Here is a 15,694-nt window from a genome sequence, read left to right on the forward strand (position 1 = left end):
CGTCAGCTTCAACTTCAACTTTGAGTGTGTCAATCAGGCAGCAAGTCTGCTGGTCTGTCGGTATGTCGGTCTGTTGGTTAACTGGTTTCACTTACACTGCACAGCAGAGCACTTCCTTTTTAAAGCAAACTACTTTGGCGCGTATTGAATAACCGCAAACGAACGCTTAACTCAAACACATGCCCCATACAGCACAGGGCCAACGACTTGGCAACGCCACCAGCAACAGCAAAAAACAGTCAACGGCAATGGCAACGGCAACGGCAACGGCAAATGCAACACAAACAACAAGGCAAACAAATTGTAATTGAGTCGTCGTCAAATTGCCGCAATGCCGTCGTCCCATTCATCGAACGTCGTCAGCTAACCAGCCAGAGACCACAGCCGCAGCTCATTATCGCATAGCGCCAGAGCCTAGGTCTGGGCCTGTTCCTGGGCCTGTGCCACGAAACCGTTGAACCGCAACAACAGCAACAAACAACAAATAACACAGAACAGCCAACAGCCAACAACCAACGCTTAGCTTTGCTGTTTATATTTGGAAGCCAAAAGGTAAAGAACATCGAAACCAAAACCAAAAGCAAAACCAACTCCAATCTACTGAGCATTGCTCTACATTTTTCGCGTCATGCGGCTTCCAAATTTAACCCATTACGGTTTCTGGTCGCAAATTAAGCCGGGAAGTGAGTTAAGTAAATGCCAAGCACTTTCGGTTTGGCCCATACACTCCATATTTTGTGTGTTCATTAGGTTTTCAGTGCGGTTCACTTCCTTCAGCATCTGTCCAGTCATAGTCCCTAAACTCAATTCCAATCCCAAATCCAATGTCGCCACCTCAGCCTCTCTCTCTCTCTCTCTCTCTCTTTCTCTTTCTCTGCCGCAGACCCGGCTAGAGGCGTGCGTGAAAGGCCAAGAAAGGACGTACATTTAACGACAAAAAGTTGATGACCTCCTATCACAGATGATACAAAGTATTAGAAAGGAATAAATTACTTAAAGGTGGCTTTAGATGAAATCAAGTATTAAAGCTTGATCTATCAACGTAAAGAATTCGCGAAGCACTTTTATTGCAAACACAAATCATAATGTATTTGAGAAACAGATAACTTATTCAAGAATTTTCAAAACAATAATTATGGAAACCTACGATATTTCTCCGATTTTTTAAAGAGAAATTTCGTTACGTAGCGAACGAATTTGTTATTCCTAAAGTCTCACAGGCTTAACTCGACTTCGACACAAAATTGAAATCAGAATTTGTCAGAATTTGAATACTCGTATAGGCAATTAGATAATCGCATAGTGCCGACAAGTTTTAATTAAGAATCAGAATCCTTTGGAAAATTGCTAATCCATCAAAAATAAAAGACTTCTTGAATTTAGTGAACGGCAGCATACATTTGATTCGTGAATTTGCGTGATCGTGACATCATTTATTGTCACGTGCTCAGCTCTAGTGCCAATCCCAATCCCAGTCCCATTGCCTGCGGCTGTCACTTTGGCACCTAGCGCGTGGGCCACGGTCTGTTGATGGCTGTCCGTCCGGATGGATAGCGGTCTGTCTGGCAGGCATGTTGACGTTGCCGCACGACAGCCTCTAAATTAATGCAATGCAAATTTGTGGCAAATGTTGCTGACATTGTCTGCTGACCTGATTCCCCATAGACACTTTGCCTCTGCTCGGCGCGCTTTGCGTGGCATACTAAAAATGTTGATGGAACGTTGAAGATAGCAGCAAGCAACTAGGGAGCTGCAAAGACAGACAGACAGATAGACAGGCAGACAGGACAGACAAACGCACGCCTAGGCCCCATTGTTGTTGCCGTTAGTCGGAAGTGCAGTTTTAAGCTGGTGCCCTAACTGTTTCCACTGCCGACTAATGAACGAACAGCAACGCACATGGCATGCCTAATGCTCGATTTCCTGTTTTCCTTTTAAATCGTTTGAAGAGTTTTGTTAGATTTCCGTCTTATGCAAGACCAAAAAGTAGATTCTCGAAATAATAAGCCGCTGTCAACTGTCAAAAATCATATCGCAGCCTATCAATCTGACTGGTTGGAGGGGACAACCTTTTATAGCTGCACAAAGCCGCAACTTGTGTTCTGCTCTGCTCAGCTCAGCTAGACTCTAATCTGGCTTTGACAGCGTTCACGTGTCCAATTAAAACTGCTCTAAGCCCACAAACTTTATGGCCCATAGCCGTCCCGTATTGTCGTTGCTGTTGTTGTTGCTCCTACTCTAGCGAAAAAAAAAAAAAAAATAGTTAAGAGTCCAAAAAATGCTTCGCACGTTGCAAAAACCGGCAAAAAGCCACCTCGACTCAGAGACTCGAAAAAGGAGAGAAATGGCAAAGCATTTGAATTTTAAGCTGGATTTATGCAGCACAAATGGCTGCTAATGCATAAAAAAGTATACGCCAAGTGTGCAACAGAGGACACTCGATAAGCTCAGCTATTTGCATAATCGATTCATTAATCATACTGTTGTTCAGCTTTTTAAGCATCTTTAATTAAAAATGCGTTCGAACAGCAGACAAACAGTAAGAAAATTTGAAACATATTTTGTTGAAATAATAATTTTTTTTTATATACATAATTGTAAACAAATATTTTAAATATGCACTGAAGGTTCACTTTTCGATGTGGACTCAAATTTGAATGAATTTCATCTTTATAAGAAAACTTAAAATATATGCGTACTAACAATTTTAAAATGTTTTTCCTTAAAAAAGTAGAAATACTTTTGTTAGTTTAAATATTAAGATAATATTCTTTTCTGTTCTCTGCCCCATTAAAACTATGTTAACACTAATCGTGGCAGTTTAATCATTTCTGCATCAGCTTTTAGAAAGAGACCAGTTAGCTTCTGTCAAAACTGCTTAAATTCAACCTTTATCAAATAAAAGCATCTAATAAATTAATGCTTGGCCCAATTACACAGAAAGGCCAAATCGAAAAAACAAGAACAGCTGAAAAGAATCTGAACTCCAAGATTCGTAATTATAATTTGTTTATGGCTCGCTTGAACTTTTCTTTCGATATAAACCAAACAAAAGAGGCAGCAACTCTTGGATTGTTTTAATTTTTGAAAGGCAATAAGCAAAAGGTAGCCAACGTTTTGTTTGGTTTTAGGGTTTTAGTCATTCGAAATCAGAACTAATTGCATTTTCTGAAATGCATTTAAAGTTTGTACAATTCATAATTATTAGAGCAAGGAAATGCTGATACCCTTCAGAATGGCAAACAATGTTTAAACAAATTTATCCAACTATACCCCTAGGTTTGTGGTTAGAAACGTATAGCAATATAAGTGATTTTTGACTAAAATGGAAGTGTTTGTATGTGTGCATTTTCTAAATCGTTCCATCGTTACTCGGCAGCATTACTGTATTAATTTTTTTTCCCAGATTTCTGTGACAATAAGCGTTAAGCGTTAACGTCACTGAAATGCATCGTCGAAGGGCTGGCTCAGTGACCCACAGGCCCGCTGGTTCTCAATGTTGGCCCACAGAACGTGGTATTGTTTACATTGCCCATTAATTATGCAAATTGCGGCGAAAGCATAGAGCGATTATGTATTTGGAATTGGGTCCGTTTGGTTCAGTGAACTTTTCACACACTTTTCTCGCCTTGCTTTCTGTCACAAATGGGTCAATAAGAAGCGAAACCTGTTACTCCTATAACCGATATATGCATATTCTAGTATATATACTTGTATGTATGTATCATTTGTTGTATAACAATACCCAATTGAGGTGGTTGGCAGCGCACCCAGAAATTTGAATAATTGGCTTATGAATGTGCAAATGAGCCACAGACGCTATTCTGGGCCATTTGACACTTTTTAGTGGGCTTTGTCATTTGGCAGCCGCTCTCCAGAGACTTGATTTCTTGCTAATAGGGCGGCATAAATGTGTTAATGGCCGTGCAAAATTGTGTCAAAGAGGAGCGTAAACCATAAACGTTTTTGGCATAAATTTTATGTGCGTAAGTGTGCAGATACATATGTGAGTGAGTGTATTTATGAGCGGAGCTTCGATTCGACCAGTAAAGTTTGTTGTTGCCCTGTTGTTGGCTGCTGCTGCTGCTGCTTGGAGATAATAGCATTTTGGCCATAAATTGTTGTTAATGCAACGCGTGTGAATTCCCGCGATAAAATTTAATGCAAAACGATGTGCGATGGCTCGCATAAAGTTATGCCATTAAAGTCAAGGGAGAGGAGAGGAGAGTTCTCCTCCACTATAAAAGTCGCTCCAACTAATTGCGACTGCTCTTCTAAGGGATGCTCTGAGCATATTAAGCATACGCCCAGTTGCACTCACCAAAAATATATTACGCATATAAGTCGCCCGAAAGTTTAATCTTGCGTAGGCAAATAAGCAAATTGCTCAAGTCAGAAGGTGGCCTCCAAGTGGCTTCCAAGTCATAGCCCAGCATCTTTGCCTGATTGCTCCGGCAAGGCAAGGCAAGGCAAGGCATGACAGGGCAGAGCAAGGCAAGGTGCAGCTCGGGTCGTTCCTGATATTGCGCTTCTCCTACTTTTACAGCTTCTGCTGACAATGTTGCCAATGCTGTACGTAATTTTACATAAAAGCACATAAAGTGCAATGTTTGATCGTAAAACTTTTTTACGACATTTTTCCTGTACGCATATATAAAACTGCCGCCAGCTTCCATCTACAGCCACAGCCACATTCCCATACCCATAGCCATACCCACACCCATTCCAAATCCCATCCAATGCCACAGCCATAGCCACAGCTACAGTGGTAGTCCTACATAGTCGTAGTCGTAGTCATAGTCGCCGACTGTCAGTCGCTCCGTTGTGTATTTCCTTTTATCTGTCGTGCGTTTATATTATTTTTTGGGTGTTATGTTGCCTGCTGCTGTTGCTATTGTGGCTGTTGCATGAAAATTGTTCGCTCATATAAAATTTGTAGCACGTGTGCGGCTGGTTGGCTGCCATTGCCGGTGTCTTCGACATCGTCAGCCTTGTTACCGGGCTGGAAATTTATGTTGTTTCTAAGGCACAATATCAGGTTTATTGTTTGGCGGCAAGTGAAACACTTTGGAGAATTGCTGCCACAAACCCAGACACACAGCATCACACACAAATATTTTTCACACAGTGTATGTATTAGATAGGAAGAAGTTCATTGTGTAAATGTCAATCGAACGTGTGTCCTTCCCCACTGGCACGTATAAGTAAGTCAGCAACACCTGCAAATTAAATTGTTCATTCGTTTAAATGGAGGCAAGTGGCAGGTCAGCAAACTGCCAATCTGCTAAAAAGAGGTTACGATTTTAGGCTTAAATTGCAGCTTCCGTAGTGCTTTTTAGTTGCCTGCATTCCACATCCTGCCGCTTGCTTCCTGCAGCCTTGGCTCTGGCATTTGTTTCGCACTCAAACATTTAAACACTCATAAAGTTAATGACATGGGAAACGCGTCGAACACGCGCGTGCCTTAAAATGTTTGCTTGTTTGGACCCAAGTACAATGGAGCACAGTGTGACGAAATAATTATAATTACATGATTAGTTGTTGCTGTGGGCATAAAAATAGCCCTTCGCTTAAGTCTAAGATGCTCAACATAATTGAGTTTGTTGTTGCGGTCTCATAGGAAGCTTAGCTGTAATCGTAAGCTCAGCACTTCTTAATGAAGATTCTACTTTTATTTTCAATTACCTAATAATAAACTGTAATTAATTCGTTTTTGAAATATTAATGAAAATATTGGTAGTGAAGCTTTATGCATTCTAATCTAACAAACTAATTACGTTGCATGTATTTCACAATACGATATATCTAGTTCGGTTCTCTATGGCTTAAGATGTACAAAAACAGAAAAGTCTCTTCGATTGGGATGTTAACTAGAGGGTGATGAAAAACACTGATTAAAATGTACCAAAGTTAAATTAAATATGCAGACTTTCAAACATCTTTTTAAACGGTTTTTTCGCATATGTATAATAAAAATGCACGAATCGAAAGTATGTTTATTTTCGTTTCAAAAAAGGTATTGTTTTGTTAATCCTTTTAGTTATAAATGAAACGCCTGTCACAAGAATTGTAATTGCTGCTCCATCTAGACTAGCCCCACTGTGGCATGCGCTTCAACTCTTTGTCATGACTGCTGGGGCTTGGGAGCGTTTCTATGTGAGTGGGTGTCTTTGTCTCTGAGCATGCCTCGTCGCGCATCAACATAGACATCAACATTATCATCATCGTTATCATCATCTTTAAAAACAAAGTAATTTTCACGCATGCAACAGCGTTGCAAATGCCAAGCAAAATAGAAAATATAATGCATTTTCCGCAACATGACGAATGAGTTTATTCTGTTTTACAGTTTCACAAGCCAGAAAATGCCAGAAGAAGAAAGCAATTTTTATAAAAATAATATGAAAATGCATACCAAACGTGCAAGTCACAATGCAGCGCACTTCAACGACGCGTCGCCTTCGCCACAACAACACCAAGCAGCAGGCACAGGCACAGGCAGAGGCACGCCCCCTCACAAACACAAGCTGCATGGCCATATGGCAAGCCAGACCGCTAGTCAAGTTGTCCTAGACATGGCTGCCGTGCCTCCCGACGTCGACTGCGACATCAGCGGCGACGACGACGCCAGCAACAGCCACAGCGACAGCGACAGTGGCGCTCTTTAAGTGAATTTCATTTGTCTGCAGCGTCAACCACTTGACAATCACTCACGTACCACGAACCACCAGCTAGAGCTGGACATGGACTTTGATTTCGAGCTGCAACAACACGGCCAGGAACCCCCACGTGCGATCAATATCACAGATTTGATTGACAAAATTATTGAAAATACGGCTATAAGAAGAATATTAATTTGCATGCCCCTTCAATAATAGATAGATTGAAATAATTGAATTTCAAAATTTAATGCAACGTTTCTAACGAAAATGCGTGAGTGTAATTCCTAATGACACGTTCAGACATAAAAATTGGCTGCTATTTCACTAAAACGCTTTGAAAAGTAAATCTCAATGATGTTTTCCGGAAAAAACATTTTATTTTAGTGTTAAATACTTGCCAGTGTCAGTGGAATTAACATTATATCCCAGACTTGCTTGTGAATTGTGATGAATTGATGTGCAAATTATTTGCATATCTGACCAAAGCTTAATATCCCTACAAGTATGAGAGTCCTATCTCTGCCTCGGTCCCATCCAGTTTGCCGTTTTCCAACAAAATCAATCAACTCTTTATGAAACATTTAAGTACATATCGAGAAATTGGTTGAACGTATGGAAATAAATGAATGTTATGGGTGGGCATAACCATACAATTTTTTTTGATGAAATATTTTATTTTATTTGTTTGTTTATTAATTCCTAGTACGACAAGAAGATTTCTTATAAATTAATGTACTAGTCTGGGGCTTTTGAGACTCCATATCATGCGGAGAATGTTGAGGCTTTTTTTCTGTTTTGAATCAAGACGACCATACACGGAATCGGTATAAGAAACAAGAACACGGTCGATGCCCATCTCTAGCAGCCGGCAAGCAGCATCCGAACGTCAACGTCTGCGCTGACTGCGGCAGATGCAGCTGCCAACACCCGCAACTGTCAGAGGAGTGCGCTCTCCACTGCTGGCTTGTTGGTGTTAACAAGTTCCCATGCAACCGCTTAAATATTAACGCACACACACGCACACCCTCACACAGGAGACTGGCGTCATCGTCACTGCAGTAGCAGCAGCAGCAGCAGAGACAGAAGCAGAAGCAGCAGCAGCAGCAGCCGCCGCCAATGTTGCCAACTGTAAATAAATACTCATACAACACACGGGACAAGAATCTTGTGTGTCATTGCACTCGACAATGTTGATGGTTGACGTTGATGTTGCGGCGTGGCATGAGGCTGGGCGGGAACTGGAAGCGAGACTGAGACCGAGACTGGAGCTAGGTGGTGGCATGTCAGCAGGTTGCCAGAGCCACAGCAGTCAGCAGCCAGCAGCCAGGAGGAAGGCCCGCAAATTGGGCGCAAGACGAATTTCTGGCGCGTGCAAAAGCAAAATATTTGCTACGCTATACAAGTAAATCGTTGAAATCATCGGAATGCCAACGAAGCATTATTAACTGCAACCCAATAATGCAAACATGTCCGCACTTGTCTACAGTTTATTACTGTTGTGGGATAAAGAAATGGCTTCTCTTTCCTTCTCTGGAATACACTGCACTAGAAAAATGACAACCAAACAGCCTTCAGGAAAGTGACAATCGACGAACGAATTACTAGAACAGATCTGCAACTGATGAACATAATCTAATAAAGCTAAGACAAATTCTATTCAGATCTAAAGCTCTTTGTTTTGATTTCAGTTTTCAATTAAAATCTTCATTGAATCTTACAAGAGAATTGATTCAATTTTTTAATATGTGTATCGACTATTCTTCAAAAATATTAAATGTTTCATAACACCAAATATTTATACAATATTTCTCAGTCTTGTGAGTTAGAGAGAAGGATGGATATGTAAAGAATGACTCGTTCCATCATGCTAGTCCACAGTATAGTATTAACAAGATTATATTTTTTGGCACTTGATATTATAGATACAGATATATGTTATACAATTGCTAAAAAAGATTCGGTTTTCCATGAAATATTGCTGCACTATTTTGATAAAATAAAATGAAAATAAAATAAAAGTCAAAAGTCTCAGATACTATTTCAATATACAAAATAAATAAATGCACATCAATTTCTTCAAGGGTTGAACTTTCTGTAAGTTATTTGTCCTTAAGGAAATCCTTCAGTAAATTAAATTCCATTTCAATCACTTCGAATGGATATCAAGGATATGTGAAGAGAAACATTTCTGAAGGCCACAAGTATATAATTTAATAACATATTATTTGAGGCATTATTAGTGGCTTGAAATGCCATCCATTGTGCGAGTTATTTCAGCTCCCTTATCGTATACCCAGTGTACGTCAGTGCAGTGCGTCAATGCAATTAGAGGTAGTTGCATGTGTGCCTGATGGGCTGAATGACTGGCTCTGGGGCTGTCCGTGCTCATTACGTGCCAAAAAAGCCAGCGATGGGCCAAAGTGGGCGCCAAGGCATGCCACTGCCACCGCCACCGCCGCCACCACAACCTGCAACTCACGTCACGTCGACGTGGACCGTGTTAATTGCTGCAAATGCCGAAGGTATGCAACGATGCCTTTGGCTGCTCTGGCATGCCGCATACTCATATGTTATATTGTGGTTGCTGTTGTGCTGTTGCTGGGCCATAAGCTGGAAATTTATGCCTGCCCGGTGCTCGCTTCAATCCTCGTACTTTCAGTGTTACTCCCACTGTCCGTGCCGCTGCCCCAGCGCCAGCCCCAGTCGGAGCCGCAGCCACGCACATTGCACCCGGCGGCTGTCTGCCATGTGCAGTCAGCAATAAGCAATTCCTGGAAATTAGCGCTGGCGTGGAAATGTATAAAACGAATGTTATGGCACGGCCTCGTGGCCCCGAGCAGTTCAGCAGCTCCAACTGACAGTATTAAGTAATTTTGCTGGAACAGAACAGAGCTCGTCTTTATGTGCTAGTCGGCAGGGCAGGCAGGGCAGGCAGGCAGGCAGGCAGGCAGCTTAAAGTCTATCTCTGGTGCTTATCACGTCAATGCTCAGCTATGTGGCAAATGTCACAAATAAATAACCATGCTCAGTTGATTTTCCAGCTCATTTGAGACTGCTGCCCACTCCGCAATCCGCATTCCGCACTCCTCCGGCTGTCAGCACAGCACAGTAGAGAAGAGCAGAGCACAGGACAGGACAGGACAGCATGGCATAGTCAAATCAGCCAGCCCGAAACAAATCACTGGTCTCATAAAAATACAGCCCCCCACCTCCCCTTAAAAGAAAACTCTGCGCGCATTTAATCATCATTAAAGTGGGAAGCGGCAGAGGCAGAGGTAATCCTTCTTTGCCTCTGCTCTCACCTTTGGCCATTTGCACTTTTCGATGCTTTCACGTTTTTCATCATCATTACCAACAACAGCAACAGCAACAGCAGCGGCAGCAACAACACCAACACCAACAACATCAGCATCAACATCAAGAGCAGCTCCCACAACGTTACCAGCCATTTGTGCCGAAAGTAATAAATAATTTCGTTTAGCAAGAAAACTTCCTGGAACACGCTCCAAATGCTGGCAGAGACGTCTGCCTAAACTGTCGGGGCCTCGACGAGTCAATGTCGACGTGGATGTGGTTGTGGATGTAGATGTGGATCCGTGTATGTTTGTACATGTGGCCCGTGCTAAAAGTTTGTTTGCTTGCGCTCCAAGTTTGCTTTGCTACTCGTACTTGCCAGCCAAGACTAGGATACGGAGACGGAGACGAAGACGAAGGACCGAGTCAACAGACGAGGCGCTCATTGAAATATGACAAAATGCTGTTTGAGACATTTTCAGTTATTGATACCCACAGAAAGCAAATGAATGCAGCACAGTTTACGACTCTGTGTGGGTTGTGAGTGTGCATTATGTGTGTGTGTGCGTGTGTGTGTGTGCGTTGTATTAATAATAAAGCCGACGAAAAGGCAAAAAAGTAGTAAAATCCGCACGAAATTGAAAGCGGCTGCTGCTGTGCCAGATAAATAGCAAGACCGCCCGGTTTGCTGATTGCTGCCTTTTGCCGTTTGCCTACTGCCTGCTCCCTGCTCCCTGCCCCCAGCTCCCTGCCACGCACTCTATCACAAATCAAGCCAACATTATATTTTCCTACAATTTTTTCGAGGGTTGGCCAACAAAAAATCACGCCCCTCCCCCCCTCCCCAAAGGCCGCATGCTGATGCCAAACACTTTGCTGCTGCTGGTTTTGTGTGATAAATTTCATGGCAAGAAATTATGAGGATGTTGGCCATGCCACTACCACTTCCAATACCAACACCACCGCCACTGCCACACTGATGATGTCCTGTAAACAAGCCCAACGACAAGGATGAAACGAACGAACGACGTCACATAAAGATATGATGATGCTATAAATATGCGACAGCGATAAATTTCTTTAGCTTCGCTGCTCAAAAATCGATCAATGTCATATTTATCATCAGCACTATCGCATATCCATGTGTGTTCATGTCTGTGTGTGTGTGTGTATATATAGGATTGTTTCGGATTAGTGATAGCCATTGTGTTTTTAAAGTCAACAAGTTTGCTCAAGGTATAAGCAGATATCTCACATTTTCGAATACCACTTCTCTTTCGAGTACAGTTCTCGCAAAAGAATACTCTTCTATAAAACAATACTCAAAGGTAAGGCCACTCAAGCTGGAGGGATAATCGAACCCCAAACAAACTGAAATCGTAAAAGCTTCAACATTTTTATCAGCCATCTTGATGATTTCCTTCAAAAGATAATGCATGTTCAAATATTAATTTCCTATCTCTTTTCAATAGAATTTCCTTTAAATTATTATTGTAGACATACGCACAACGACTTTTTATTTTCTATTCCAAAATATTTTAGATATGTTCTCAAAATTTCTTCAATCACAAGAAAGGGTAACAAAAAGGATATTGTTGAAAACATAAATATTTGTATTTTTGGGCATTTTGCAGATCACAAAATCGCTCTTAAAAATCGTTTGATAGGTAGGCTAGTTATGTCAAAAAGATTTTATACTGAAGTTAACAAAACATTTTCCAACAATTTAAAGTTTTGGGACTAGTCCAAGAGCCTTTTAAATTGAGGCGACATTGAAATGGAAACTGACGATAAAAAGTGGATGCACACCAATAATTAAAAACCATTGAAGGAGTCTACGTACATAACTCTTTTGTTTCTTTAATTAAAGGAGGCATTAGTAGACGGTATTGTATAGTTTTTCTTAGGGTTTCCTATCTTTTAATTTGAAATTATAACGTTGTATTATTAAATATCCTTATTTTATTTTATAATATTATACTATAATGTAAAATTTACATTTACATTGTAAATCATAGTTTTTGTATTTGTATCGACAGCACTATTTGTTGATTTACTAAATAAATAAATAAATAAAATAGTATGCAAATCTAACCAATGCTAAATATATTTGTGCTCAGCACAGGAGGCGACACTTTTCGGTCTGACTGGATGATCCACCTACATATGTAGGCACTCGTTTATATGCAGAGCAGCGGCATTAAAGTAATTAAAATATAAAAATGTGTTTCTGCAAAAGGCACACATGTATGTAAATTGTAATTTCCGCTGGCAAGATTGTTGTTGCTGTTGTTGCTGTGGGTGGCAGGCAGACGTATGTTCTCCATCGTCACCAGCATCCACGTCATCGTCATCAGCATCAGCTGCGAGAGCGCCGTCTCCAGGAGCGGCGTCGCGCTTCTTTGGAGTTGAATGAACTTGTGGTGCGTGCGTTTGGTTGCAATTAAAATTACATGTGTGGTGCATTCATAGTGGCTGCCATTCATTCATACGAGTGCCAACACTCGTGTGTGTGTGTGTGTGTGTGCGCGCATTTTGTATTTTGAGTTTTAATTGACGCAACTCTCTGACGCCGCTGACAGAGTGACCAAGTTAAAGACAGTCTTGTGTGTCTGCAGAAAAGGATTGTTGCTGAAGGTGCCACAACATTTGAGCACTTCATTAATTAGGCGAAATATATGCATGTGGCTTACAGCTCCTAATGAGCCAACTGCGAAATGTGCCACCTGCTCTCCCCAACTCAACCCAAACTGCACCATAAAGGAGAGATGCCAAAACAAAAAGTGTAGCAAAAAAAAAAACCGATTGCTTTAAATTCGAGACAGCAATACTCTTTAGGGACATGTCTTGTCATATAATTTTATTAAGGAATTGTGAGAGTCTGTCGATTTCTTATTATCTTTCTTTCGCTTCTAAACGAGAACAGAATTTGCTTACCAACATTTGTGAACAATAAAGATGCATGTATTTTATTTTAATTTAAAATATATAAATAAATTGAAAACGCTTGGATAGTAGATAATAGATTCTTCTATTTGAGAACTGGGCCCTAGACCTATTTTTAGGGGTGCAGTGTTTAAAAACTTAACACAAGAGAAGGTTTTCTTTAGGATCTTGTTTCTAAGGTGATCTATCCGTCTATTTTCGGACTAACTTTATGGTAAATTATTAAATACAAAAGTAAGAGGATGTAAAAAATTAGGTAAGTCAGAAAGAGACGGAGATTTGTTGTTTAAATCCAATTTAATAGTCAAGTGGAAATTCAAAGGCTTTCATTTCCTTTAGTGACAAATTGGTAATTTTTCACATAATTTTCAGTAATATTTCAAGAGCTTCATTGAATAATTTTCAGTAGCATTCAAGAGCTGCATTGAAGAAGGATAATTGAACGAAACATTTATACTGTAATTGAAGTTGAGTTGGGTAAGATGGGTTTGACAGCGAATTCGGGGAATGTTACAAGCATTGTGGCAATTGTGAGACTCTGCATTCCGCAAAGGGTAGAGTATGAAGGCGCAACTGCACTATCTAATGCCAAGCCAAAGCTATGCAAAATAGAGGAGGCAAGCATCAACAGCTGACGACGGACGGGCGGGCGTCAGGGGGCGTGCGAAATGTGTGAAAAGTAAACATGTCGTGGCTGGCAGAGCGGCGGTTGTTGTTGCTTCGGTTGCTATTCATTATGCGAATGCACACTATTTATTTTCTTTTTTTGTTTTTGTTGCTGTTTTTTTTTTTTTTTTTTGCTAAGCAAAGCAGATGGCTGTGCGAATATGACATGTTTTCTTTTTGATGACAGGCTGCACGTCAAAGTGAAATAGTTTTCTTTCATAGCTCGCAGAAGCAGAGACAGAAACAGAAGACACGCGTACACTTTTATCTTGAAGTTAAAGGCAAACTTAAAGCATCGCATCAGCATTGCTATTGCTATTGCTGCTGCTGCTGTCACTTGTCTAAGATACTAATGACTTAATCTGCTTTTGGGCAAAACAGAGACACAAACTAAAACAGAAGCCCCTCAACTAATCCTCTTAATAGAGTACAGTGGCAGCAGAAATGCTGGCGCTGACGACAAACAGTGTAGCGGCGAAGAATTTAATTATTTACTTTGTTGTTTTTGTTGTTTTCGCTGCTGCGGCGCATATAAAACTTATCGCTCGCAACGAGCACAACCGCAATTATAAAATTATAATGATAATTTCCAACTGGGGAGCAGCAGAAGAAGAAGAAGAAGAAGCAGCAGCAGCAACAGCAGCAGTAACTGCCACATTGCTGACAGTTGTGTTGTCATTTCTGCGCTTGGCTGCTGCTCCAACTGCTGCTGCTGCTGTTATTGTTGTTGTTGTTGTGATCAGCCTGGGAGATAAAAGACAACTTTAAGCAGCTAAATTATGTTGTTGTTGTGTGCAGACCAAGTCAAAACAAAGAGAGTTATTAAACAAGAGGTTCGACGCCTACCTGTACCGCCTGCCAGTTTGTTGGACGGGTTGTTGACACGCCGCCGCTGTTGCCATTCAAACCAGTTGCAATTGCAGTTTCAGTTAATTACTGGTTATATGGACACACATATATGTACATATATGCATATGCATCTACATCTACGATAAGGCAAAACTATTTATTAATTATGTAGACATTTTAATTGCTGCAGCTTTCTACATCTCGTATACTGTATAGTACTTATGTAGACCACCTCTCTTTCTTTATTTGCAGTGCAAGCACAATAATAACTTGAGCGCCAACATCTTCATAAAGTCCGTCAATGGTCGTGAAAACGAACTCAAATGACTATGTTTGTTGTTTGCGTAATTGAGCAATGACAGCTAAACACTGGGCAGGTGCATTAAGCGTTAAAAGCCATTTAAAAATGCTGTTGATGTTGTGCAAAGTGGCGTATACGCGATTCACTAAACTCTAACCCACTCGCACGCGATTACGCAATCCCAAAAAAGTAAAAAATAAAGTAAAGCGACATAAATTACAAACGCATCAGCATGAATTGCCTCTGTCGACCATCACGGATAATGCCCGTGCGCATCAATTTGCTGGACGAGACGGAGTTCATACACGAGATCAAGGTGAGTTACTTGCTTTTCATGCTCTCCATTAGCAGCTGGAAAGGCCATGCCTAAAAGCTCATTTGTCTGTTTAAGCTAGGAATACCATAGTTGATATCAATTCTGATTCGTACAAACTGTTCACAACATTGTATGGCTTATAACAATATCGTAAACTCAAGAAACGGTTCATTTACTTCAATTATAAACTTTACTAAGAAGTGGAAGAGACATACAAATTGTAAAAGCCTTTACTCAAAAGATGTAACTTATTCAAACTTCGAGATTACAAGCTCCCTTTATCGATATAGAGGCTTAAAAATATGTGATGTTTGTATAGAGGTATGTTTGTTTAGATATACATATATGTTATTTGTTGATATCTATTCTGATTCGTACAAACTGTTCACTCTAAGTTACAAACATTGTCTGTTTTAGAACAATATTGTAAACTCAAGAAACGGTTCATTTATTTCAATTATAAACTTAACTAAACTTTCAAATTGTTCTCAAAAATGAATTTACATTTTGGTGTCACTTTATTCCCTGGGAGTATAATATTATTAGATAGACAGATATACAAAAGATGTAACTTATTCAAATTTCGAGATTACAAGCTCTTTTTATCGATAAAGAGGCTGTATAGAGAGGAAATCTGTTGTCTTATATAGAGTGTTGAAT

General features: G+C 40.4%; 1 protein-coding gene across 1 annotated transcript in view; it reads left to right on the top strand.

Moving 5' to 3' along the window:
* Positions 1-15,694, top strand: part of LOC115621010 (hornerin) — a 101,685-nt gene that overhangs the window by 34,024 nt on the left and 51,967 nt on the right. The window contains exon 3 of the mRNA XM_030514529.1: positions 14,670-15,034. Within this exon, the coding sequence (XP_030370389.1) occupies positions 14,951-15,034 (84 nt within the window). The 5' untranslated portion in view covers positions 14,670-14,950. The remainder of the gene's footprint in view (positions 1-14,669; positions 15,035-15,694) is intronic.

This window comes from Scaptodrosophila lebanonensis, unplaced genomic scaffold, assembly GCF_003285725.1.
Source record: "Scaptodrosophila lebanonensis strain 11010-0011.00,11010-0021.00 unplaced genomic scaffold, SlebRS2 tig00000024-arrow-pilon, whole genome shotgun sequence".
Lineage (NCBI taxonomy): Eukaryota > Metazoa > Arthropoda > Insecta > Diptera > Drosophilidae > Scaptodrosophila > Scaptodrosophila lebanonensis.